Source organism: Rhea americana, unplaced genomic scaffold (genome assembly GCF_003343005.1).
Source record: "Rhea americana isolate MKP2758 unplaced genomic scaffold, rheAme1 scaffold_31, whole genome shotgun sequence".
NCBI classification, from domain to species: Eukaryota; Metazoa; Chordata; class Aves; order Rheiformes; family Rheidae; genus Rhea; species Rhea americana.
In genome coordinates, this window is record NW_028186435.1 from 3,941,325 (window position 1) to 3,966,469 (window position 25,145).

General features: G+C 36.7%; 1 protein-coding gene across 3 annotated transcripts in view; it reads right to left on the reverse strand.

Moving 5' to 3' along the window:
* CDKAL1 (CDKAL1 threonylcarbamoyladenosine tRNA methylthiotransferase) overlaps window positions 1-25,145 on the reverse strand; it is a 414,554-nt gene that overhangs the window by 97,125 nt on the left and 292,284 nt on the right. For all 3 annotated transcript variants that reach the window (XM_085310031.1, XM_085310029.1, XM_085310030.1), the window contains one exon: window positions 14,231-14,411. In XM_085310031.1, the coding sequence (XP_085166157.1) occupies window positions 14,231-14,411 (181 nt within the window). The remainder of the gene's footprint in view (window positions 1-14,230; window positions 14,412-25,145) is intronic.

The following is a 25,145-nucleotide window of genomic DNA, read 5'->3' on the forward strand; positions in this document are numbered from 1 at the left end:
AAAACTCCCTATCCTTCACCGCTAGAGTCTAGTTAAACTGTATTTGTACACTCAGGCAACATGAAGAATGAAGATGTCCTCTCTTACATACTACATTCAGGTAGTCTTCCACTTTTCATTATAGGAAATCACAGTTTTCCTTCATTCATAAAAGGCAGAAGTTTTGCTTTTTTTAAAAAAAAGCAAAATGCTTCTGACTTGGGAAATGTTGGGAATTTGTGAGAGAAAGAAACATGCAATGCAGCTGCACAGGCTGAAGAGCTGGGCAGAGAGGAATCTAATGAAGTTCAACAAGCAACAAGTCCTGCACCTAGGGAGGAATAGCCCCATGCACCAGTACAGGTTCGGGGATGACCTGCTGGAAAGCAGCTCTGCAGAGAAGGACCTGGGAGTCTTGGTGGATGACAAATTGACCATGAGCCAGCAATSTGCCCTTGTGGCCAGGAAGGCTGATGGTATCCTGGGCTGCATTCRGAAGACTGTTGCCAGCAGGTGGAGGGAGGTGATCCTGCCCCTCTCCTCAGCCCTGGGGAGGCCTCATCTCGAGTACTGTGTCCAGTTCTGGGCTCCCCAGAACAAGAGAGACATGGAACTACTGAGCTACTGGAAAGAGTCCAGTGCAGGGCTACAAAGATGACAGAGGGCTGGAGCATCTGCCCTATGAGGAAAGGCTGTGAGAGCTGGGCCTCTTCAGCCTGGGGAAGAGAAGACTGAGGGGGGATCTTATCAGTGTCTACAAATACCTTAAAGGAAGATGTCAAGAGGATGGTGACAGACCCTTTTCAGTGGTGCATGTGACAGGACAAGAGGTGATGGGCACAAACTGAAATACAGGAAGTTCTGCCTGAACGTGAGGGGAAATTTCTTCCCTGTGAGAGTGACGGAGCACYGGACCAGGTTGCCCAGAGAGGTTGTGGAGTCTCCTTCTCTGGAGATAATCAAAACCCATCTGGACRCGATCTTGTCTAACATGCTCTAGGTACCCTGCTTGAGCAGGGGGGTTGGACTAGCTGATCTCCAGAGGTCCCTTCCAACCTCAACCATTCTGTGATTCTGTAACTTCTGGAGATGTATAGGAAGAAATGCTCCTGGAGAAACTCCCAGAATGTCCATGTGCTCAGCTGATCTAAATCTAAAAAGCATGTGACTACTTTGTGGGAACTCTGAATACATGAGACAAAAATGTTTTAAACACTGTCATGGTTGCCATGTCTTTCTAGAACACTGAATCCAGCTTAATTCAAATCCCTAGAAAACAAAAATAAAAAATATTTCAAACAGAACATGGGATTTATGCTGGCAAACAGTAACCCCTTAAATTCCTAGAGTAGGCACTAAGTARGTATTCTTTTAAGTGAAGAATATGCATGCTTCCCTGCTCACCTCAAAAGCAAAACACAACAGCTGCAGGGAAGTAGGCTCCTCTGCCTCTAGACACAATGGAGAAAATAAGGAGTCAATAAACTCTCTCTCCTTCATTGCCTTCAGCAGACTATGCCAATTCCTAAACCTTCTCTCCTCCTCTTAGCCTGAGCTCTGAATTGCTGACAGTTTGCATGCATCTCCCCAAACCTGCTTTCTTTGAGGTACTTTAGGAGTCCTATTTCTCCTTCCTCAGCTACTAGTCCAATATTCGTTTCAATCCCTCTCTTGACCAGTATCAAAATACTGCTCTTACATCTGTCTTCCTGCTCTTTCCCATTTAGTATTCTGATTCCTCATTCCTTTACTCTGTACCAATAACRCTGTCAAAATCTCAAGGTAAGAAGCCACTCAGTAAAAATCTTCCAAACTTAGGCAAATGCACTTTGCAGTCATAACGGTCCAGGTTCACAAGCAATGCAGTATAGCACTCGAATGTTCTCACAGAACTGCACAGAATAATTTGCATTTTTTTTCTTTCAGGAAAAAAATTTAAAGATTTTCCAAAGTTATCACATCAATTACCACAGGATATTTTCAAAAAGCAAAAGATCACTTGAAGTCTGATACCTGCAACAGACTCAGAGCAGTTCATTTCAGTAGTTCTCTCATCCTTACCATGCATTGATTCAGTGTATGCTCAGTGACCACAGAACATCTCCTTAAACCAAGGTACTCTTAGCAGAGGGTTACTGCCAATACTCAGTCTGGTAGCATTTGTGGTGCAAAAGTATTTGACACGCAGCAACCCAAAGACTTTTCCTCCTCACACACTTTTCCTCCAAAAACTTTTCAAGCATCAGTTTCCTAAGAGYCAGATACCTTTTGAGATGTGTGTTGCAGGAGTACTGATTTTCTTAGGTTATGAGATTCTGATGACTCAGTCATGGACTGATTTAAATTCTAAGTGCTTAAACAAGTGTAAGGAGATGAGGAAAACTCAATTTGCCTTTTCAACATTAGATACACAGAGATATTCAGACACTATGCTAATGAGGGCAATTTAAGAGCAAATGTGTATGCCTAGGCAAGCAACTCTTCACTTTTCTGTTTCMGTAAGTTTTTAAAAGATCACGTTATGCAAAGCAGTTGCATTGGAAATATACTTCATTGCTGTCTTTAATTGGAAAAGTATGCAAAACCCTGATGAAAAATGGATGAAAGTGCTACTGTAGGACTGAGTTAAATACTATAAAATCATGCATGTTATGCAGAAGTATGCCAAGATGGAAGGGCTTCCCTACGTAAAGTGAAGTTAYTGCAAATGAATTTATTGTTTCAAGCTTGTTACTATGCTGAAGCACAATGAAGTTTTCACACTGAAGTAATCAAACACTTCTCCAAAGACAGGTAGTGCTGAACATGCAGTTATAAAACTAACAAGAACCACAAGTCAATATGAAATAATAATCTTTCTTATGACAACATACATAGACAACATCACTAATTTCATTTTTTTTTCTATAATCATATGTGCAATTAATACATACTTTGTTCTAAATATAATATTTCTACATGTTATCTGGAGGCTCAGATTTCCAGAGGTCTTATTATCAACTGTTGAGATTTTAAAGGGTTACTGGTCATCTGAAATGAATGAAAATGAAATACTATATGCTTAAAATATAATAAAAACAAAGGAAAGATCCTTTTAGTCCCATTCACAGTTATAAACCAATAAAGCAAAGAGTTAGTGAGTTTCTTGGTTTTTTATCTTTTTCGCATGCACTGATTTTTAACAATASTGAAAAATTTTATCCTATTTCAGATCAGAAAATATGACTTAACAAATACTAATTTTAGATTATTTTAAAATAAAAAGCAGAATATTAGAAATGTATAAGATGACTGTCTAAAATCGTTTTAAATATTCTGGACACAATAGGTAACTGCATATAATTTTGTGTTGAATACTTCAGAAAAATAAAAGTTCTACTTAAATTATTATTAATAACAGTTGCATATAATGGTGTGAAAATAGAGCAAAGGTAGGATGTCCTAACACCACACTTTCATAACCAAAAATTACTTTATAAAAATAAGCCTGGAAATGAAATAAATCCACTGAATACTAAACTTCTTAAATTCCCACAACTACATTGTGCTTTTTATACGATCCCTCCCTTTTTTCACAGGTGTAACTACCTGTCTTTCAGATGATATGTTGCAGTCTAAGTTGTTCGGATTCCTTTCAAGCATGGTATATTAGGTCAATCATATTTGCAGTAAGAATTACAATATTCTTGCAATGTTTTTATCATAGATTACTTAGCAGTACATAACTGAAATGCAGATAAATGTCTTTATTTCATTTCTCCTCTCTCACCTTTTAGCTTCTCCCAATTTCTCTCTTTACATAGTACTGATCAGAATTAAAATAAGCTGTTATTTTTCCTCAGGAATTTAATTTAATTTAGAGGTTAYAGAACACCTAACACGCTCAAGCATACTAACAAGCAAAACCAACATTTTTTTTTTCAAACAAGTTTGGGAAAACTAGACTATCTACTTGTGTAGTATATAGTGGATTAGATAATTTATAGTTATAACCAAATTTATTATTTCTAAAATCCTAATTTATGGCCAAAGACCCAACAGAAATAGCAGTGGACAAACAAAAACCAAAAGCAGGCTCCAGTTCACCAAATACTAGTGGAAAGAACACAGCTATGACAGACTATTACAGCAGAATAATATCACATGTATACAGATATCTTGATCATGCAAATACAATTGTTGACTAATGTTTTCTGGGCACCAATTCAAAGCAGAAGATGCTGAGAGAAGAATGAGGTAGCTTTGCAAGTATTTTCTTGGCTTTCTTCCCCAGTATTAATGAAAGCATGGAAGTCTTCATGCAATAGGCACCTCTCTTGCAAGAGCAAACAAGGATTTAAGARCTCTGTTCTGAAAAAGTAGGTCCAACACATTTTGTGTTACGGCACTCTCCAACTTTGGTAACGTGCTTTCTCTGAGCCACAATGAAGCTGTATTTTTTTTTCCAAGTTAATTCTGTGATCTCACACTTACAAAGCTCTTAGGCAGTTCCAATCTTCAAATTTTTACAGTACAGAATGAAATCTGAAGCTGCTTGGGATGTTCTATCAAAAGACACCGAGTGGCCTAACTTAAATCACCAGAGATATATTTGGCAAAATAACATAGAAAGATATAGAAATTATTCTAATCAAGATGTATTTTAAACCCTTGCTTAGAGATTCATGTCATAATACCTTAAATCTAGCACCTAAACCCACGCTATAGATACAAACAAAGCCACTGAAACAGCCAAGTTATCAAACCTTACAGATTGCCTTTTGTTCTGCAAAACAATTTTAAAAATACRATCAGAAATCAGTGAACCATTCTCTTAGACCCTGAGTTACTCAGTCCATCAGCCCCTTAGAAATGAGCTTAAAAAAAAAATGTTGTGCCCCAGTCAGCTCTCTTGATAAAATTGTAACTGGTGTTTATTACGTCCTTGTGTCTGTGCCTTGTGGGGTCTGAAAGGGCAGGAGTGACAATGAAGGCTTGGCAAGTTTCCTACTCCCTATAGCTAATTTACTGCTACCGGTATTATTTCTGTCTTTATGATCACACTCATAATGAAGCACACAAAACCATTTTGGGGCTAGCTAGGTTTTTTGATTGCCTTTTTTTTTTTTTTTTTTTTTTTAACCTAACTCATCTGAATTACTACATCAAAAATAAACTTATTGTTCCAGTTTACCTATTGACATACATGCATTTCGTTATTTACCTTAGTGTGAGAAAATACTCTTCAAAATTTTTTGCTGTAAATATGGAGAATGCCACTTAGTGCTCAATATGCTATATGCAGTAGTGTATCTTAATTTTCCAGGAGGGTGGACATTTTTGCAGCATGGATTAACAACACAATTATACATTTATCATTTAGAGTTTGTATACTCTATAGTCTTTACACTTTATGTACTCAGTGATTCTTTTAAAAAATATTAAAACAAAGGTTTTCATGAGTCCATGATTTTTCTTTCCAAAAGGGAAAATATATGAAAACTTTACACATCTTTACAAATCAGACTAATCTAGCAAATGACCACAAATATTAAAATACCTTCACGATTATGGCAGCACAAATAGTTACAGTTAAGTCTGATTTGTATTTTAAATATAGATTCTTATTTATGAAAAACACAAACATTGTCAAAAAACCTTACAGGATCTTCATAAGAGTATTTGTCAATCTATTTAAAAATAATTTCTGGAAGGATCCATTTTCAATTATACTATGGGCAAGGGAATTTCCTCCTCCTTACTTCACATATAATCTCAGCTATTTAATACAGACTTTTCAAACTGACATTTTACAGACCTTACTGAATCCTACTGCTTCTGGCATATTTGATTTTTTTTTAATTTAGTTTAGGATTAGTACTTGTTATTTCTATCATTCTTCATAATGAAATCTCCCCCTTAGCAGAGGATAATACATACAAAATTTACTATGAAGATTTTCATAAAGAAATCCTTTGTTTCAGAAAAGGCCTTAAATCTTCATTGGTCTTGACAGATCTTAAATTTTAGCTGCCTTCATTGAGTGTAGTTTGTATATGCCATCTTACCTCTTGTAGATTTTTATGCTTCAAAATCATACTCAAATTTTGATTATGTACCTCAGCCTATATGAAGTGGGTACTTTCTAAGGATGTCACCTGAATTCTATTTCTGCTCAAAAAGATCTTGCAGACYAAACGCGTCTGACAGAAACACGGTTTTGGATATTAGTGAATATCAGTCATATTTCAAATTAGACTGACGCTGAATCAGAAATGAAGTGATTGGTCATGAGGGATAGGCTGGTTTTGAATATATATAGCTACCGCACCCAGATTTGCAATAAAAACAAAATAATGAATCGCAAACTACATTTCCTTATTGAAGCGTTACTGGTACATGTTATCCAAGCCCAGGACTGAGCTGCTATTACTCAGTCCTCCTCTCTACTTCCATTTTTCCAACAGTTCCAAATCCCACATGGATTTTTAGCAGGCTGATTTGAGGTCCACATGCAACAACGAAAACAGCAGAAGATAAAATGTTCCAAAGTGCTCACTGAGCTGATTGACTGTGATGGCTTTGAAGGAGTGTTTTTGGATTATCAAAGACAGATGAAGTTCAGGAAAGGGTCACTGAGAACCTACCTCAGGATATTTCAGTGTCATCCTTTTCTTTAAAGTAGACTTTGTGGACCATCATAAATGTAACATGATTTGCAAATGATGGACAAACTTAGTCACCTCCGTGACATGAAACAAATGTAACCCATTTTACATTAAAGAGCTTCTCCCCTTTAAAGGTGGACTGCAGGTTTAAAAAATAAGAGAATTATATTGAGAAGTCCACGATTTTTTWAAAAATACATTTTAAACTGTCAAATTCTATTCCTAGAGTCTAAAATAACAGTTATGGATAAACACAAAACTRAAACTCAACCAAAATCTGTTTATGCCAGACAACAAAGGTATTTAAGTAGCAAAGCTTAACCCATTTCAGTAGTTATTAATATCAGACCTGGAGAGATTCTTATTTGCTACCTGTTTTAAGTGACAAGCTATGAAATCAAAACTACGCACTCATTCAAGGAAGTCCAGAACTGCCAAAGCAAAGAGGCTTTTCTGAAGCAAACAGATTTTACCGTTGTGATGCATACACCCARTTTCAGGGATTAAGTTACGGGAAGTACTCCCTCATATCTGTAACGACTCACACCATTTCCAGCTTTGACCAGACTAGTTCACAAAATGTATTAAAATTATGAATTGACAGAGATGAAACATTCCTCACGCAGTAGTCACCTAATTAAAGTAAAAGCTACAGAAAGGCATAGTTAAAACTCCTGTGGTTCTTCCATTTAATTGTGAGGAAGTGAAGAGGAAGAAAGGGAAAGGAAAGAGAATTTATGTTAACACAACCTATGTTAACATAATGTTAACATCCAGTTGTCCTAAAGGCCCCTTTCTGTGTGAGCTTGTGCGACCGGGTTCTGTAGTTATCTGGGTTCGGATGGAGAAGTAATAGCAAACAACAGGCCAAAGACAGGAAAATTACATGCTGAAAAGGCAGCATGTGAAAAGACTGGTAAGTTCTGGAGACTAGCAGTCCTGCTGCATCTGCAAGAACTGACAAACTCAGGACATCAAGAGTGTGTCGCACCTGCGCAAGGCTGTCAGGCTCAACGGTAGGCTGCGCGACTTGGGCCACATCCAAGACGGTGATAACCACTGCATGTGGATGAAGACTGCAGGGCTGCATATACACCTAACCGAACCAAGATCCCTCTGAGGGACTTTCCAAACACCTTCCTCGAAGCTCTTGGTGTGCCTGGAGGACCCTCTGCATCTGAGCATGCAGCTGGGGTTGGCCTTGAGCTGCTGCTCAAGCAGGTAACCAGTAACTGAGTGACCGACCTATGTAGGTGAATAAATGAAAGCGTTATGCAAAAAGTTACCAGCTTTTAACAATAATGGTTTGATTTTATTAATAACAGTAGTGTAATGAAAAAAAGGTGCTCAAAGACATTTTTGTTGCATCTCCCTACTTGCAGGGACCCTGACCTGAAGACCCAGATCAGTGCACGTGTTCATAATCACTGACAAAGGAAAAAGATACAAAATCTTCAGCTTTTATTGTCCTCATGACATCTGTCTTACAGTTTCAATCCTTGTAATTAACAGCAGAGGCTTCCCATATACTCCATGCATGTGTGTATTCATGTAGTTTGCAGTGTGAGTAAAATGTAAAAGAAGTAAAAAAGTATGTATTCAGTTTATGTTGAATGCCACTTTACTTAAAAATCATACAAATATCTTTCGAAGAAYAAAGTTACAATAAATCTAGGTGGGAAATGCAGAAAAACGATATACTTCTCTGCCTTCTTTAATAAGCAAAAATGGTGCAGAATGGGTAATAAACCATAAAAAACATACAAAAAAGAAAACAGTCACAGAGACTRCTAAATATTTGTTTCAAAAAACTACATTTGTATTTTTGACTTCTTAATTTTTGTGAGGAAAAAGAATTATACTGAGAGGAGAAATTTATCTGAGATGCTGATTACATCTATATTTATGTTGCACATTAAAATGGCTCTCTCCTTCACAATCAAACACTTTACTGAACTTCACCTCTACAGAGTATCATCCCTCTCTTCTACGCAGTACAGGAGTATGTGGTATGCAGAACTCCAGATGCTATTCCAGCTTCCTTGCAACTAAGAAATCGCATAAACTCACCAGCATTCCAGAGCGGACTCAAAAGGTGAAGGAGGATGGAAAATGAATGTTCATGAGGATGGGAAATGAATGCTTGTGGGGGGGAGGYGACAAATCTAACAGGACTTCACTTTCATAAAAGCAATTTTTTATATTGGACAGACAGTCAATACATATAATGTTCATGGCTCCAAGCAGCAACCTGCACAATTATCCCATATTCATGGTGGTTTCAGAATTTTTGCAGAAACTGTATGTATTTCTGGCTTGACAGTAAAATTTAAAAAGAACTCTGCCTCTTCCTCAATGTATGTATTCTCTGTGTTTTATTTTCTGATGTACTATTATTTCTTTTTCTTAACAAAATGGCTTAATCTGAATCTATAGCTGCACATTTACTTTGAGATGCTCAGATGTGTAGACTGAATTTGTATAAAGCTTATGAGGTCATTGTTGGTAATTTTCACTCTAACGGGTTTCTGCTGTAAAAACAAAGCTGAATTCAAAGGAGTGGAATACCAACCTGGGTTTCCCAGGTGCTTTTCCAGTGAATTTTGATTTGCTTTTTTCAAGTAGGACAGTCACACTCCTTAAAAGTCTAAGATTCCTATTCTACAGGGTGCCTGAACTACACCAAGGCAGGATTTAAGAGACATGGCTCCAGGCGCTACAGTCAAAATATTCTTGCCCCTTCCCCTGGGTCTGACTCTGCAAAGTCCAGACTGTGGAATTTAACTTGTTTCACAAATTCATCTGTGAACTGAATTCTCAGCAACTCCATAGCCAGACTTACAGCTCTCTGAAACCATTTGTCTGGYGGGTAACATTGAGAAGATGCATGTAGAACTATGCCATCTAGATAGAGGATAATCTCTTAGTGCATTAAGTACTGCTCCTAGAGGTGGTAAAAATAGTAACAGCTCCTAATGATGGTGTAATAATACAGGGATATGCAATGTCTGACCATGGATTTTTTTTTCTAGCAATGATGGGAATATTCAACAGATAAACTGTCCAGTATCCAAATAGATGAAGATTTAGATTCAGGAGGAGTTTGGTCTGGATACAACATTTGGGGTTGGCACAGTTTGCATGCAAATCACTACCACTGTGATTGGATGGACATGGCCAGTCCTCCAAGGAAAAATACAATGAGAGCTGGCAGTCCTCAAACTGCAAAAAAAAGTGCTTGCCTAGAGCAGGTACTGTTTGAGATGAAGTTTGGTGGAGACTGAGCTTTAGGAATGTGGGGACAGACTTTCAGAACAAGTTAACAAGGTCTCTTATCTTTGCCCACTGTGGACACTTCACATATTGATAGACCTTAGCCTCCCCCTGCTTGCTATATACTGTAAAAGAAAATGCCTTATACCTACCTCACTCTGAGGCAAATGGTTTTTGAGATTAAATACCAATTCAGGTATGACATTCATAATTTAGTTACTCATCTCAGCACAGTAAGCACAATGTTTAATATAACTGATGCAGAGAGAAAATCAAATAGACACTCTAGAGGAATTAAAGGAAAGGCCCAGACTGACATTAAAGTTTCTAGCTGGGAGTAAGATAATTATTCGATGAACAGATACATAGTCAGAGAGAGAGAGAGATTGAGAGACAAAATGAACACACAGTCTTTCATCTAGACAGCTCACAATGCTTTTTTTTTTTTTTTTTTTTTTGAAAAAAATCTAATAATCACACAAACTGCTTTGAAACATGAATGGTTTAATCTACTGAAAATACTACATATAGAAAGGCTGGAATCCAGCCACACTGCAGTTGAGGGTAGTGTAATCATGAAGCTGCAATCACAACTCTTCTCTCAAAACAGCTGCCATCTCATATTCTCTCCAGAGAGGAAACTCATCGTGCCTTACTATGATACTATTTTCAAAATGGTGATCTCCTCACTTTGATTCTGCTTGATAGAAACCAAGTTGAACCTAGGATGACAATGTCCCCTACTGCTTTCAGAATTTGTCAGGCACCAAATCTCAAGGACAGAGAGAGGACCCTCCTCCCACTCCTCCCCCAGCTTYCAGACAAGTAACAGCTACATTGAAAAAGACAAATTATCACAAATAAAACAGATTCCTCAACTTTGGAAAAAAATAGAATTTTTTGCATTTACACTTAAAACATTCTGAGCCTTTGCAAGGCAGCTAAATACAAAATTCCCACCAGACACCTCTAAATCCTTATTTTTTACTTTGCTTGTTAAAATATATACCTGACTAGAACATATGATTTGAGTTATAACACTATCAGCACTATCACTTTTACTGTTGAATGCAACAGAGAAAGGGAGCAAGCCAGATCCAAAATAGCCACCAACTAACATTTCACAGTTAACATACTTCATAGTGAGAATTTTCAAGAGCTAGCTGGAGATACAGAGCATCCAAACACATCTCTGAAACTATGTATTTCGAAGTAGGTGGATAAAGTATGCGCAGGCAAGGGGGAAGGCCAAATCCCCCCCAGAATTCTGGGGTAGTAGTAAAGATTTTGAACCACATTGTGATTCATTCTCCATGTATATGACTTTGTGAGTCATAGAATTACTTATAAAAAGCATTAAAACATGGTCATGCCTAGTTTTGCTTAACTGTTCTCTAGCTTTTCTCTAAACTGGAAACAGTATTTATGGTAAGCATGACCCAATTGAGGGCTATGAAATGATGACCATTTAGACAGATGTCTGATCCTCCATGGATGTTATTTTTCTCCAGGAGAAAAAAGAAAGGCCTGCAGTCTTAACTGCATTTTCTGAATTTATGGTGGCAGATCTGTCCATCTGGATTAGTGTCATCTGCCCTTTCAGAAAGAGATCAGCGCCTCTAAGGTTTTCAAAGATAAATTATCTATGTGAAAGACAGATACCATGTTGACCTACTGAATGTTTTCTATTAAGATACACCCAAATGAAAATTTCCTCCAAAAAAATCAATTACATTTACCAATTCCATCAAAACTACCCCCTAAAAATAAGAAAGCACTAAATATTTAGTACTTCCTAGACTATCCCTAAAAAATATAAGGTCATCTTGTAAAAAGCTAACTTAAAAGGAGCTCACAAGGCAAATACGTTATTACAGCTGTGATACTTGGTCAGAATCACTGAAGCTGTCTTGAACAAGACTTGGAGAATTAGGTCTCAACTAAAGGGTAGCAACGTGCAAATAGCAGTATCTCTCTATTGCATAAATTCTGCCAAGTTGAAATAACATAGGAAATACATCCAATCTAGAGGAAAAAGACAATTAAAATTGTCAAATAACTTAATCACTGGTTCAGCACCCATACTTACACAAAACAGACAAAATTCTTTGCATAACAAGAGATTCTACAATAGAAACCTGCATCCACTTCAAAGAATATGTTAAGAAAACTAACTAGCTCATGAGCGTAGACTGGCAATACAATGTAGCACATGTACACTGAGACACACGCACATAACATTCTGGTATCGTTTTACGTGCTATTTTACCCTATGCAAATGCAATAATGTTAGTTCATTAACGGTAAAATGACATGAATAATTTTTTAAAAGATGAAGGAGTGCATAATGTGGATAGTTATGTACTCCTTTCTCCTCCTAGCTGAGAAACATCCATAATGATAAGTAACTCTAGACAAGGAATGCATACTGAAGTGCCTATACACTCTCAGTAATGTAGAAAAGACTTCTATGTAGAGGCAAGAAGAATATAAAACGCAAGAGATCAGCATAAGCTTTTCCTGCTCCAGTTGATTGGTTACTCTGTGTTTCTGGAAACAAATGAAAGAATGAGAGATCTTATAACTTTTTTTTTTTCAAGAATTTACAGAGAAAAAGGAAATAAAAAAAAAGCGAAACAAAATTCTATTAATTACAGATTTTCAGAAGCCCTAGATTAGAGGTCTGATTTTCTTTGAAGGTTCTAATTCACTGTAAGCAGTAAGTGCTAGAAATAAGAACAAAGAAAGAATTTTAAACTTGTTAAAATGACATACCCATTTTCCCAGATCCCTCTTCCCCCCTCCAACCACAAAATAGCTAATGTTGTTCTTTTAATACTTTAGCTCTTCACATACTGTCTTCCCTATGGTACACAGTTAAATACAAGAGGGCCAATTAATCTAGTTCTTTGTACCTCCCATGAAAATAATGGGCTTATTAACTTGTGAATAGAAGATTGCAAGAACAGAAACATAAACCAGTGTTTTCATTTGCAACCTTCCTGATAAAAACTATGTTTCTACTTTTTTTTTCCTTCATGAGTTTGTAAAAAACTTTCTAACTCATAACTATCAGAATGAGCTGGTTACACAAAATAGACTATTTTAACAGTAGCTATTTATAACTGAAAATTCAGTGCTTTCTAGTATGAAATGGCCTATAATAAATGAGCAATCACTGCTCAAGCTGTACTTCTCTAAACAACAAACTGAAGATGTCAAATATAATCTCATTTTATGCCTTCAGCAGCTGCCATCTTCTCAGAGAATTCATGGTATATATTGACAGTAAGCAAGGACTCTAGCTTTTGGATATATAAGTGAAGAGATACAAGTACAGATTTGGCTTCACGTTACTGTATTAGGATACATAAATCATGAGAAACTTTTTTTAAAAAGTGATTTACATTGTTAATTGACTTCATTCTTACACTGATAGGAAACAGAAATACTATTTATGCTGCTATAGGTAATATTAAATTAAATTGTTGTACAGGCATCAGTGCTGTGCATTTTCTCATTTCAAATTTCAGATTAGGCAAGTTTGTACAGTTACAAATTCAAAAAACATTTTTTGTTAATAAATCAAACCATGCCTTCAGATGTGATTGCTATTATTATCACTTATAAAAGAGAATTTAAATTATTTATATCAATCAAAATACAGTCAATAGCCATCCGCCTTCCATAGTAAAAGATGCCTTTGTCCTCATGAAAATTGGAGGTAAGAATGTTGGTAGTCAGGAAGGGTTGCACTACTCAGCCAAAAACAGACAGTAAGAGAATACCTGAAAACCAGAAGATTAAATGCAAATTTTGTCAATAACCTTTAACATTTAGGCTGAAAGAAAACAGAGTTTATAAGCAGTGTATAAGGAGGTCTCATGGATTAGAGTACATGCAAACCCGATGTTTAACAAATAAACTGAAGATTACTATTGCTCTGTTATTAATACTTGCATAATTATTCACAATTTGCTGGAGACTGCTGGAGTCGCGTAAGACTTCAAATGGGGAGTGCAATCAATCAGCTACCATTCTTGGTAATCATYCAGCCAAAACTTGATAGAAAGAACACATGACCTCAGTATAACCGCTGTTTTGCTTTCCTAACAGTCTGAACAGTAATTTATATGTGGCAATGCACCCAGTGATCCAGTAGGTCTCTAAAGGCAATTCAACAGTCATTGCACTTACTGGAGTTCAGTAAAACTCTAATCAAGTTGTAGCATAATTCTCCAGGTAATGCTGTATTTTCATATACATGCTTTTTATATTTAAAATCACCAGAATACACTCTGTATAGCACACCACAAGGAAACATATCTTACCACTGCAGCTGGAACTTGCTGCATTTTTGCAGCAGGGGTTCCTGGACGTGGGTAAAATTGATTAATGAATAAGCTGGGAAACCTGTACTGTTCTACAAGTTTCATTGTTTCTTGAAAATCTTCATCTGTCTCCCCTGGAAAACCACAAATGATGTCTGTAGCAATTGTTATTCCAGGCACTCTGTAAGGCAAGTAGAAAGGAATACGGAACTTAGTACATATAAGTCTGGCTCCTTTAAAAGTTAGGGTACACAGACATATAACTCTTTAATTTTATCTACAGAAATTGAGATCTACAATAATCTTTAGGGGAAAAAAAAGATTTTAACACTACTTTTTGTTAATTAAAAACACATTTGGTGTTTAGCTGACAGCACAAGAAACAGAAGAAAGAGATACTGCAGTAAATATTGGATTAGAATTGTAACAGGAGGTGGAAAACATCCTTGACCAACTACTCCTTCATTTAAAATTATAGGATATCAGCAGAACTGATAATTTATTGAATTCTGATTACTTAATCTACACAGTTTATAATCTCCAAGACTTAAACACTGAAGTTTGTAAAATATTTGAAGTATTGTATCATGAGATATCCAAAAGAGGAGACTGATATCTCATGGAGCCTAGCAATCTCAGACAAAATCAACTTTAGAGCCAAGAAGGCAACTTTTAGTCACAATTTAATTTTTAACTCAGCATGCCATAAAATTGGACTATTCCTTACTTTAAAATAGTAATAAAAAATTCCCCCCAAAATTAAGTTTAGAAATGCATATGTATCCAGCTCCCTTGTTATTTAACAAGGTCAGAATTTCTTAACTGTTCCCTTTGGACTGAATATGTCCTTAAGGACATGTCCCAGAAAAATGAGTCCTTCAACCAAGAGATTGGTGCATGGTATTTACAGAGCACTCGATGAGACCCAGGAGGCATCAGTTCAGCTTTCCAGATCTGCCCCTCGTCAGCTGGATGAGCGCTGCTCTGTAAGAAGCACCATTTTATACCTCAGTCTGCTCATTTGTAAAGGGGCAATCATCATAAATCTCTTCTGCAAGGAGGTGAACATGTATAGGTCAGAAGTGCTCCCTACTGACACAGATGAGACTGCGTCTACAACACAGAACTGATTTCCYGACTAGCCAGTAGAAAGGAAACGATAGGTTGGAGAAAAGTTGGTTCTGTTTCAAAATGGGGGAATAGACAAGATGACTTCCAGAGGCCCTCTCCAACCTAAATTACTCTACAGTTATCTTCACATAGCCTGTAACAACAAAACAGTTGGTACAAATTCTCTTAGAGATGAATAGCATAAAGACTGTTGCCACAAGCAAAGTTCATGCCGAGCTTTAGAAGGAGTCTCCAAATGGAAAAAAAAAGAAAAATAGTCGTAAGGCTTCTCTTCACCCTCATCAGGGCAAGCGACAGCACAACTGTAAATACAAATACATGTAAACCAAACGACATTTATAAACTATTTGAATGGCCAAAAAGAACCATAATTTCGTATTAGACAGTACAACATCATAGGGAAAATACTGCTGTGATTACAGCAGGCAAAGAAACTGAAGTTTGAAGAGGCAAAAGAAACACTTCTTGCAATACTGAGGTCTATTAGAAGAGGGAAATCAGGTGGCAAAACAGCACCGGAAAGGGAAAGCAGACAACTTTGCTTTTAACAATTACATTAGGTGATATACTAGAGCTCATTAGTCTGCTCAGTCTTTCATAAAACTTTGGTTTTGGATTCTCTTCTACCACACTTGACATTTTACATACATATCAAAAACCTGCTGCTTAAAATGCATGTATCTATATTACCGTGTCACAGCAATTAGGCCTGGTTCAAGACAGAAAGGGTGGTCTGACCTCTCCCATGTTGAGGACTCGGGAACATGAACTGGGACTAGCAGGAAAGCTTTTGCTTCCCAGTGCTGAGATAGTCCAGAGTTCAGTGATTTATAGGCCTGTGCAGACTTTCTTGAAAAAGGGATGATCCTATCTTAGGCACATTTCAGCAAATTCATTTATTAATATTTACTTGTGACATGTTATTAGAATGACGATAAAAACCATGGAGAAGCCAGAAACTTTAAAAACACAAAAACAAAAACTGATTCTCTCTCTCTCTCTCCCTCTCTCTCTCTTTTTTTTTTTTTTTTTTTTTTTGAGAGAGAGAGGGGCAATTACTCCCTGGACAGTGACCTTTGTCTGTGATATCTTATGATTATTTATTTTTTAACTGAAAAGAAATGGAATTTTTATTTAGTTGCTGGTAACAAGATTATATTAAACCAAATTCCTTGGCCTTCTTTCTATATGTACCTGCACATATAGCTAGCTGTATGGGAATTTATTAGACATTGTGTTGAATAGAATCTTCTCTCTTCTCTTCCTCAAGAAAAAAACACAAAAGAAACCAACTAAATTCTTTCAATTCTTTTTTTGAGTTTATGAGTTCAGACTCTAATGTTTGAGACTGAAGTTAAAACATGTAATTTGAATGCCAAACTGAGAATGGTATAAACTCAGACTCAAGGAGTTGGTCCAATAAGTTTAAGTGGGAAAATACAAGCTGAACTTTATGCAGAACAGCAAAAATCCCCAGTATTGCTGGCTAAAAAGCCTCAATTTCTATTGTTTCATAAGCCTGAAAAACTGCAAGATACACAGTTCTACCTGAAATCAAGTAAAAATAAAATTATTTGGATTTAAGGACTGAGAAAACTGCATTCTGCAATATGATTTAGTTCACATTGCCATTATTTTTTTGCAGTAATGACAAGCTTAGTGAAGACAAAATATATTATTGTATAAATCAGTATCATATAACATCGGCCGCCATTTCTCCGAACATTAACAGAATATTCATTAAGTCTGACAAAACCATTATAATGAAGTTATTTTAGCCATTTTAATGACACTATTGGCAACAGTCAAGGCATTTATTACCAACGGTAGTAGTAATACCATCCTTTATACAGGTTTGGCTGTTTCTATAGCAACACGAATTATAAGGTCCAATCAAGCTAGATACACTAAAATACGCTCTTTTTCTCCATAATACCAGTTGTCATTCAGTTAAAAGGAAATTACATATTTTTGAAAATCATAAACTGCAAATGCCTGAACTCCATTTGGTGATAAGGTGTTAATTATCTTAGTAATTAGATTCCTTTCTGGATGGGATTATTACACACAATGGAAAAGTAAGCTATGGCAAGAGAATAAGGACACCAGTCTATTCAGAAACAGCAATTARTTACAGGTTCAATCCAGCCTGCCCAAAATATGACATTGCACTGTGCATTTTTATACCATTGTCAATTACATCATTAAAAAAGCAGTTTTAAAAGGGCAAAAAAATGTGAGATTTTACTCAGGATAAAATCCACTCACTGACAAAAAATCAAGCTCTCAGTCCTTCTCTAAACATGCACAAGCAAAAAAGTAGAATTAGTTCCACGTACACAAAATCATTTCTTAATGAAGGCAGGAAAAAAATGATACAATTGTGGAAAAATATAAAACACATATGCATTTGAAAATTAAGGCAACCTTGGCCCTGACACTCTAAAACAAAACAGAACTAAGTTCTTTACTGTGTAGACTCAATGTTTAAAAAATGGTCCTAACTATGAAATATGCTGCAAAATTACACAACAAGGACCAATTTCTGGTGCATCAGCCAGTATTAAATTGCTTTGAAAAATGAAATACACAGTTTATCTATTCTGAAGTAAACTAAGAAAAAAAATCAATTGAACAACCCTGGTAAGCTTTTGGTAACTTTAAGTACATAAATCTGTTTCCAGTAAGTTTCTAAAAACTCCTTTTTAGCAGTAAATGTTTTCCAAGGCCAGTTGAGAAGCTCTTGAACACACTGTTCAGTGAACTAAGAGTACAGACCAGTCCTCGTGAAAGATAAAATGATTTTAAAAAAGCAGAAAGTCATTTCAAACACACAGAAGGCTGGATGCACCTTATAGCCCAGCTAACAGAGATGGTAAGTATATTTCAATACTTCTATGCGTAAAATGACCTAAACTTTGCCAGACATTTTAAACTTTCTTAATCCTGACAAATACCCGGAAAAATTGTGCATGATCATTTTATCTGGCAATCAAAAACCTTGCAAGATTTTGTCTATGAATACGTACTACTGTCTTTATTCACTCAACTTAAGAAACAAAGAAAAAAATGTCCAACAAAGGACAATATTTTAAAAACATTTTAAATCTTTTAACATTTTAATAAAAACATTTCATTTTAAAATAAAAAACATTTGCAAATCAAATTGTGACATTTCAGAAAAAGATAAACTTAAGGAATTATCAATGCCATCTCTACGATAACACAATCCTAACAGTTAGGGTTCCTTAACAGATCCTCTTCGTCTCTTCTCCTCCACACAGATAAATCCCTTTCATTTACTCCAGCAGACTTACGCTTATCATCCTGAATGAGAGCACCATATTCTGAGGGCAGCTCTGACTACCCAAAAAGAAGCAACTACATCACCTTACAGTACGGAAGAGTCTGATRTTGTACAGTGCAGCACTCCCAGAAGTGACCAGGCATGCGTGCCGAGAGGAGAGCTACGCAAAGACTCACGGAGAAGAGGAACAGATGTGCTGGAAATGGCACAAAAGAAACACAACATCCCACCCTTATCTCGAGATATGTCAAGTCAGAGAAAGAAATGTGCCCTACGTCCAAAAGGGAGTAACTGAGGTCTGGGAATAAAGTCTATGAACACAATGTGGGTAACTGCTGCGATGAGAATCGACTCCTCAGAGCGTACAAGTATCTGAGCTAGCTCTGAACAAGCCCAGAAGCACAAATCACTCGGAGGCTAGCTCTGTGCTACTGCAMCTGGGTAACCCTCGAACCACTGTTTGCTCAGGTATCTCAGTTGTATATTACCCCGAAGCAAGCAGGGCAGACATATCCCCACAGGGATGAGTTTCCTGCTCTTTTATGCCCAGGAGACCTAGTTACTGATGTCAGAGAAAACAGAAACTAGACTAGCAGTAACAGAAAAGTAAAGCAGATACTATGGCAATGGTTGAGAGGAAAGAAATCTCGAGGGAATCCATGTTAGGAGTAAAATGCAGAATTAAAACTCTGGTGGCTTGATCTACGAGAGATAAAATGTCAAGCTGCCATATATAAAAATATTTTTTAAAAAACAACTATTTTCACACAGCAATATGTCTAAGAAAACCAGCAGCAGAAGTGTGAAACTTGCTAGGATTCAGGTGTTACATTTCACATAGCTTTAGTCACAGAAAACTTTTCCATTAATAATCATTACAAATCAAATTTATGCTCAGACAAGAAATTAAGTAAAGAGAAGGGAGGTAAAATGCAATTCCTAAGACCTTTGTCTTCTCCTGTGACCCCCAGAAATTCCTTTGCATGACCACATATTCTTCCTGCTTCCTTTTCAGGAATTAGTACTTAAATCTACCACTGACTTAAAGCCACCAACTGGTTCTTAAACAAGACCCCCTCCTTCTTCCTCTACCCCCACTGTAACAAAAACATTGGATTAGAATAAATAGCCATACGAGCAAATTTAAAATATTACATCTTCTTACAGAAGGGTACAAGAATGACCTCGGAAAAACAGAGTACCTAAGGTCAAAACCAAAAATGTGATGACCTAGCAACTTCTTGATTCATAAGGAGGAAATTCACACTGAAAAACTGTTACAAAAGAAAATGCTAAATCTTTATGAAAATAAACGCAGTTTTCTCTGAAAGGTTATGATTTCAGACACGATTTTATATTTTGGAGCCTTATGCAGGATGCATCCCTTTAGGGAACATTTTATTATGCTATTACTTTAGGGAACAAGTAAATGAAAATGAGATAATAGATGAAATAGTTTGAAGGTATCTCAGAGCTGGTCTTTGAAGCACATTTTCAGAACCTCACATACATGTCAGTGGGCCATTTTGTGTTGCAACTGAAAGAGATGGTTGCCTGTCCCCTATGACCAGGGTCCCACAAAAGCCTTTTTCTTATTTCTCTTTTTGAGGAGGATTTTTAGTTCTGTTTTGTTTTTCTTTTCACTTTAAAAGTCTTGTGGGATCTCTGGCTTAAACTCCTTGAATTACTCACTGAGGGGTCACAGGAGCTGGAGCTGGCACAAGGGAAACCGAGCAGGAAGCACTGCCTCTTCAAGGGCTGGGCACAACAAGAAATGTTGCCCTGTCTCTCTGTTGATCATACGGAGATTAACCTGAGAATTAAGCCACAGAAAGACGGTACAGAAAGGGATTTGGTCTACCTCTCGTCCAAAATCCTCCAGCACTATACTCTCTCTCTCGACCATAAATGGAGCACTGCACACTACACTCCTAATTTAAGCACTGAAGTTAGGAGAGTAGACCTAAGCCTATTTTCGAAGGGGGGGGGGGGGAGGAGTTTCCATCTACTCCGGTTTATGATCTACCCTAAACTTTGCAATGGATGTACAGACTTCTACCACATGGATACCCACTGGCAATATTTTTCTTGGTAATCCTCTGCAGATGCTTTTAAAAGTAGTCCAGGATGCACAAACTGAAAATCTTTGTGGCAGGATGAAGAGGTCTTTTAAACCCTCACATCAGCTACTCAATGGATTTACAGTGAACTGGAAAGCACTTCAGTTCAATGACAATAGAAATTTTATTAACATTTCTGCATGAAGCCTTCTGAACGACTGACTGAACCTTATGGCTAGATACAAACTATCACTTGATAAGACTGATTATCCAAAGCAACTATACACAATAATAATAAACATTAATGATTGGGAAATTGCTGTAAGAAAGCAAGCAGCATTACATCACACGTTGTCTCATTAACTTTTGTATGATACACTATTTAGTGCTGCCATTTCCTTTTCCCTCACCCAGTTGCTCTAGACACATAATGACAGCACAGAAATTACCAGGACAAATAGTGGAAACTAAGTGTGGGCAAGTAGGGATGATCAGAAGAAGTATAAATGGCAGGACAGGACTGACATTCCACGCACGGTAATATAATCTACGAGTCCTGAGAGATGGCAAGAACATGAGATTCTTGTATGACTTCTGATTTGCARTGCTTGAATCAAGGCAAGCCTTCCAGGAGCAACTTAGGGTTAGGTGAACATGACCAGGGAGTAACAACTCTACAAAATAAAAATAAATAATGCAAAAGTAGCACCTGTTTCAGATCTCTTATATTTAGTATTAATATTTTCAACCTCAAGTATCACACAAGTTTGAGGGACCTTATATTTTGCTTCTATCAAACTGTCCCTCAGACCTAGACAATTGAAGAGATGAATTCGCTACATTTTGATTGAATTTCTATTCAGTCTGTAACAAACTCTATCAGAAAAAAAATGAAATGTAGACAACATCCAATAGCCAGATACAATGACATACAGGGAGAAATAGGTGACATTTGGGGTCTCCTCCTCTAAAAAAGAAAGCTGTTAAAATTCAATGGCAAGAAAAAGTTAGAAATTCATTTAATAAACTGTGATGCTTAAACTTTATTGTTTTAAACTGTTACATTGTTTTAAACTCTGTTACATATTAATTATTTAGACCTTCTGTTTTGATTATTTTTAGCAAATTCAAATTTGTTCATGGTGTGTTTATTTCTATTAAATGCACTAGCATAAGACTCTACCCTGGCAGGACACCTGCTAACATTTGTTATTCGTGTACGTGTTCTCACTGCAAGGCAATTATATTATTTCAAATATTTTAAAATGTTTTCTACTACTGACTAACACAACTCCAGGCTGCCTCACAAATCAGTTTTCCTTCACCTCACAGTCTGCCTGCATCAAAATGAAGATAACTTTATGWTGTCGTTGTTTATAAATGTCTATAAAGATTTCACTTTCAGGMAGACTCACTTATTTCGCTTCTCCTGACTACTGAAATTTTGAACACTACCAGACTTCTAAGTAAATGATGTTTTCACCCATTTTCATATGTGTAAAAAAAAAAAAAAGTATTTTTAAGATTTTAAGACATGGATTTATTTATTTATTTATTTTACTGTTGCTGATTCTGTCTACCTGAAACTGATGCCTATGACAGGACAAACGAGAGAAAGAAATAGAAATGCCAAATGCCTTCTATATATATACTTTTTTTTAAAAAAAAAAAATAATCCAACAAAACCTAGGCATGACCACAAAACAATCTCCAATGTAGTTCTTCCGAATAACCTTGCAGCTTCCCCTGAAGCAAGGTATATGCACATACATCCATGGGACAATTAYTGGCAAGACCTTAAACTCTATCATTTAATTTGGAAGTGATTCACAGTCATACACTTCAGAGAACCTTACAGCTACAGAATCACTACATGTAGCCTATTCTTTCCAGGCTACGTTTTACACAGCACTGAACACTACGACCTGCTTATGACGGTGATTCTCCCTGGGAACACAGTATACCTGAGCTTTGTGATCTGCAGCAACTTCAAACTGATTTGCAAGTGCAGCTTAGGATTTTTGAACTTTGCAGTCATTAATGGTTTGATGCAGTCACCTTAGAAAAATCRCAAGAGTCACCTTAGAATAGTAGCTGTGTTACTCTCCACATATGCAGTCTAACCTCTTTCAGAGCTTAACTGAGAGGGAGAAAGGATATTCTCTGTGATTCTTCTTTTCCAACCCTACCTGCCCCCCAAAAAGCTCTTTCTAAAACTGGAATGACGGATACTTGGAAGCAGCTGGAAAGCCTGCTTTCCAGAGCTAAACCTGATGAGGGAATAGGTAAGGAGGAGTCCATGCATGTAGCRACTGGCAGTGTCCATGTTGATGGGCAATAGCAACCTGGAAAAAATGTGCATTTTTAATGTACATTGTGTTTTAAACACACACACAGCTCATTGCCTAAGGACAAAAGAGCACACACAGTTTTACTTTCATTGCTCCCCTTTACTCTCACAATTTCAGTGAGGGTTGGTACAGTTCCTATCAGGTACAATTCAAATGTTTCAAAGAAGCATTATAATACTGTATTTCTTAAAGGAACAGTTAAGGCTTGGACTAATTTTATTCATCAATAAGGTGTTCTACTCTTCCCCTACAAATGAAATCTTTTACAGAACTTCATTACAGATTTATAACTTCAGATCATTATAGTTTTATGATTTAAAAATGAGCAACTTAAGACAAAAAGCTCAACATCCTTAAACTTCATTTTCATTCAATCTCTAATAAATACCATCTGCTGTGTACTTTAGGGATATAATACCCGTCAAAAACTCAGYCGTATTATGAGAACCGGCACCAAGTTGATCTGAAATGCATATTTGAACAGATGTGTTTAAATTACATCTCCGTCTATCCACACGCATAAATTCAGAATAAGCGTGTGTTGATTTAAAATGCATAAAAAAGGGATTTGGAGATGCATCAAAAGTGAACCGCATCTCAACGGATCAAGGCTCACATTACTAAAGGTCATTACTAAAAATAAAGTTTGAATTTATTAGGGGTTGCACCAGGGAACTCTTCATGGGAACTGACTTAATGATTGCTGCACTAAAGCAGCCTTTGAAATTACACTAATTTTCTATGACCCTTTGCTGTTTAACATCAGAGCTGACATGCATGGTCAGAAATAATAGGATCTCAGTCATGAGTAGCTGAGACCATTATATACTTTTGCTCAACTCTGACACAATGCTTATGACCAACACTAACCATCTTGGGCTCTAAGGACCCACCACGTCTGCTTCAGTGACAGCCATTTAGCTCTTCACTCTGACACAGAAATCAGGCATACAAAACAACGATTATCATATCTCTTTGGCATCATGAAATCCACTGAAAAAAACGCAAGCAGTTCTCCACTAAAAAATATTAGTCAGAAAACCCCAATTTATTTATTTATTTAWTTATTTWTTTTTTAATATATAGTCTATAATACCATAACGTGTCACGGACTTCAAAGACAAAGCAGATGAGACCAAAGGTCCAACTAGGCCCAATGCTCTGGGCTTTTGTCAAAGAGAGGGTATTTTCACAGCCAGCAGCCTGTGACGGATTTCTCCTCTATAAACCTGTCCAGTTGCCTCTTGAATCCAAAACCTTCTATATCTTAACTACTTATTGTAAGAAAACCATCTCTGTGCATTCTGAGCCTGGCATTTGCTAGTTCCAGCTGATGCCCCTTAATTCTTACACTGGGGAAGACATGTAATAAATAACTCTCTTTACCCTCTCAGTGCTACTTAGAATTTTATGGACTTTATTCTAGTGCTTCAGCTCTCTCTTTTCCTGACTGCAGTGTCCTTAATTCCCTTTGTGTGACAGAGCCCTCATACCGCCGATAATGTCTATTAGTCCTCTCAGTAACATTTTCAATCACAACATCTCCTTTTTGATGTGGGTGTTGACAGCATTCAAAATGCTGGCAGAACAAGATAGCAATCTCTGAAATTATTTCCAGAATTAAGATTAATGCTCTGCTTTTTGCTTTCTTCTTTAGGGGGTGGGTGGTAAAAGGTAATAGACCTTACAGAAGGTRAGGGACAAGACAGAAACGTCTCTGACAGTTGATTATTTGTTAGTAAAATGCAAAGACATAGCTGATAAACCTTCCAAACTACAGAAATGCTACTCCTTGAACATCATTAAGATACACTACTTTTAACATAACCACGTTCTAAAATTTACTTTGAAAGCAGGCTTATAAAGAGACAGCAGACTGGCAAAAATCGCTTACCAGTATGAGCAGCATCAGAATTCAGGAAAAGAGAACTCATACTACTGTTAGATACAAAAGAAAAATATTTTCTGCTACATTGAGATACAAATGCTGCTGTGAGGTTTGCTCTACCTGTTTCATATGAGAAGTGTGGGGTTATCAGTGTATCTACATCTTCAAATTGACATCA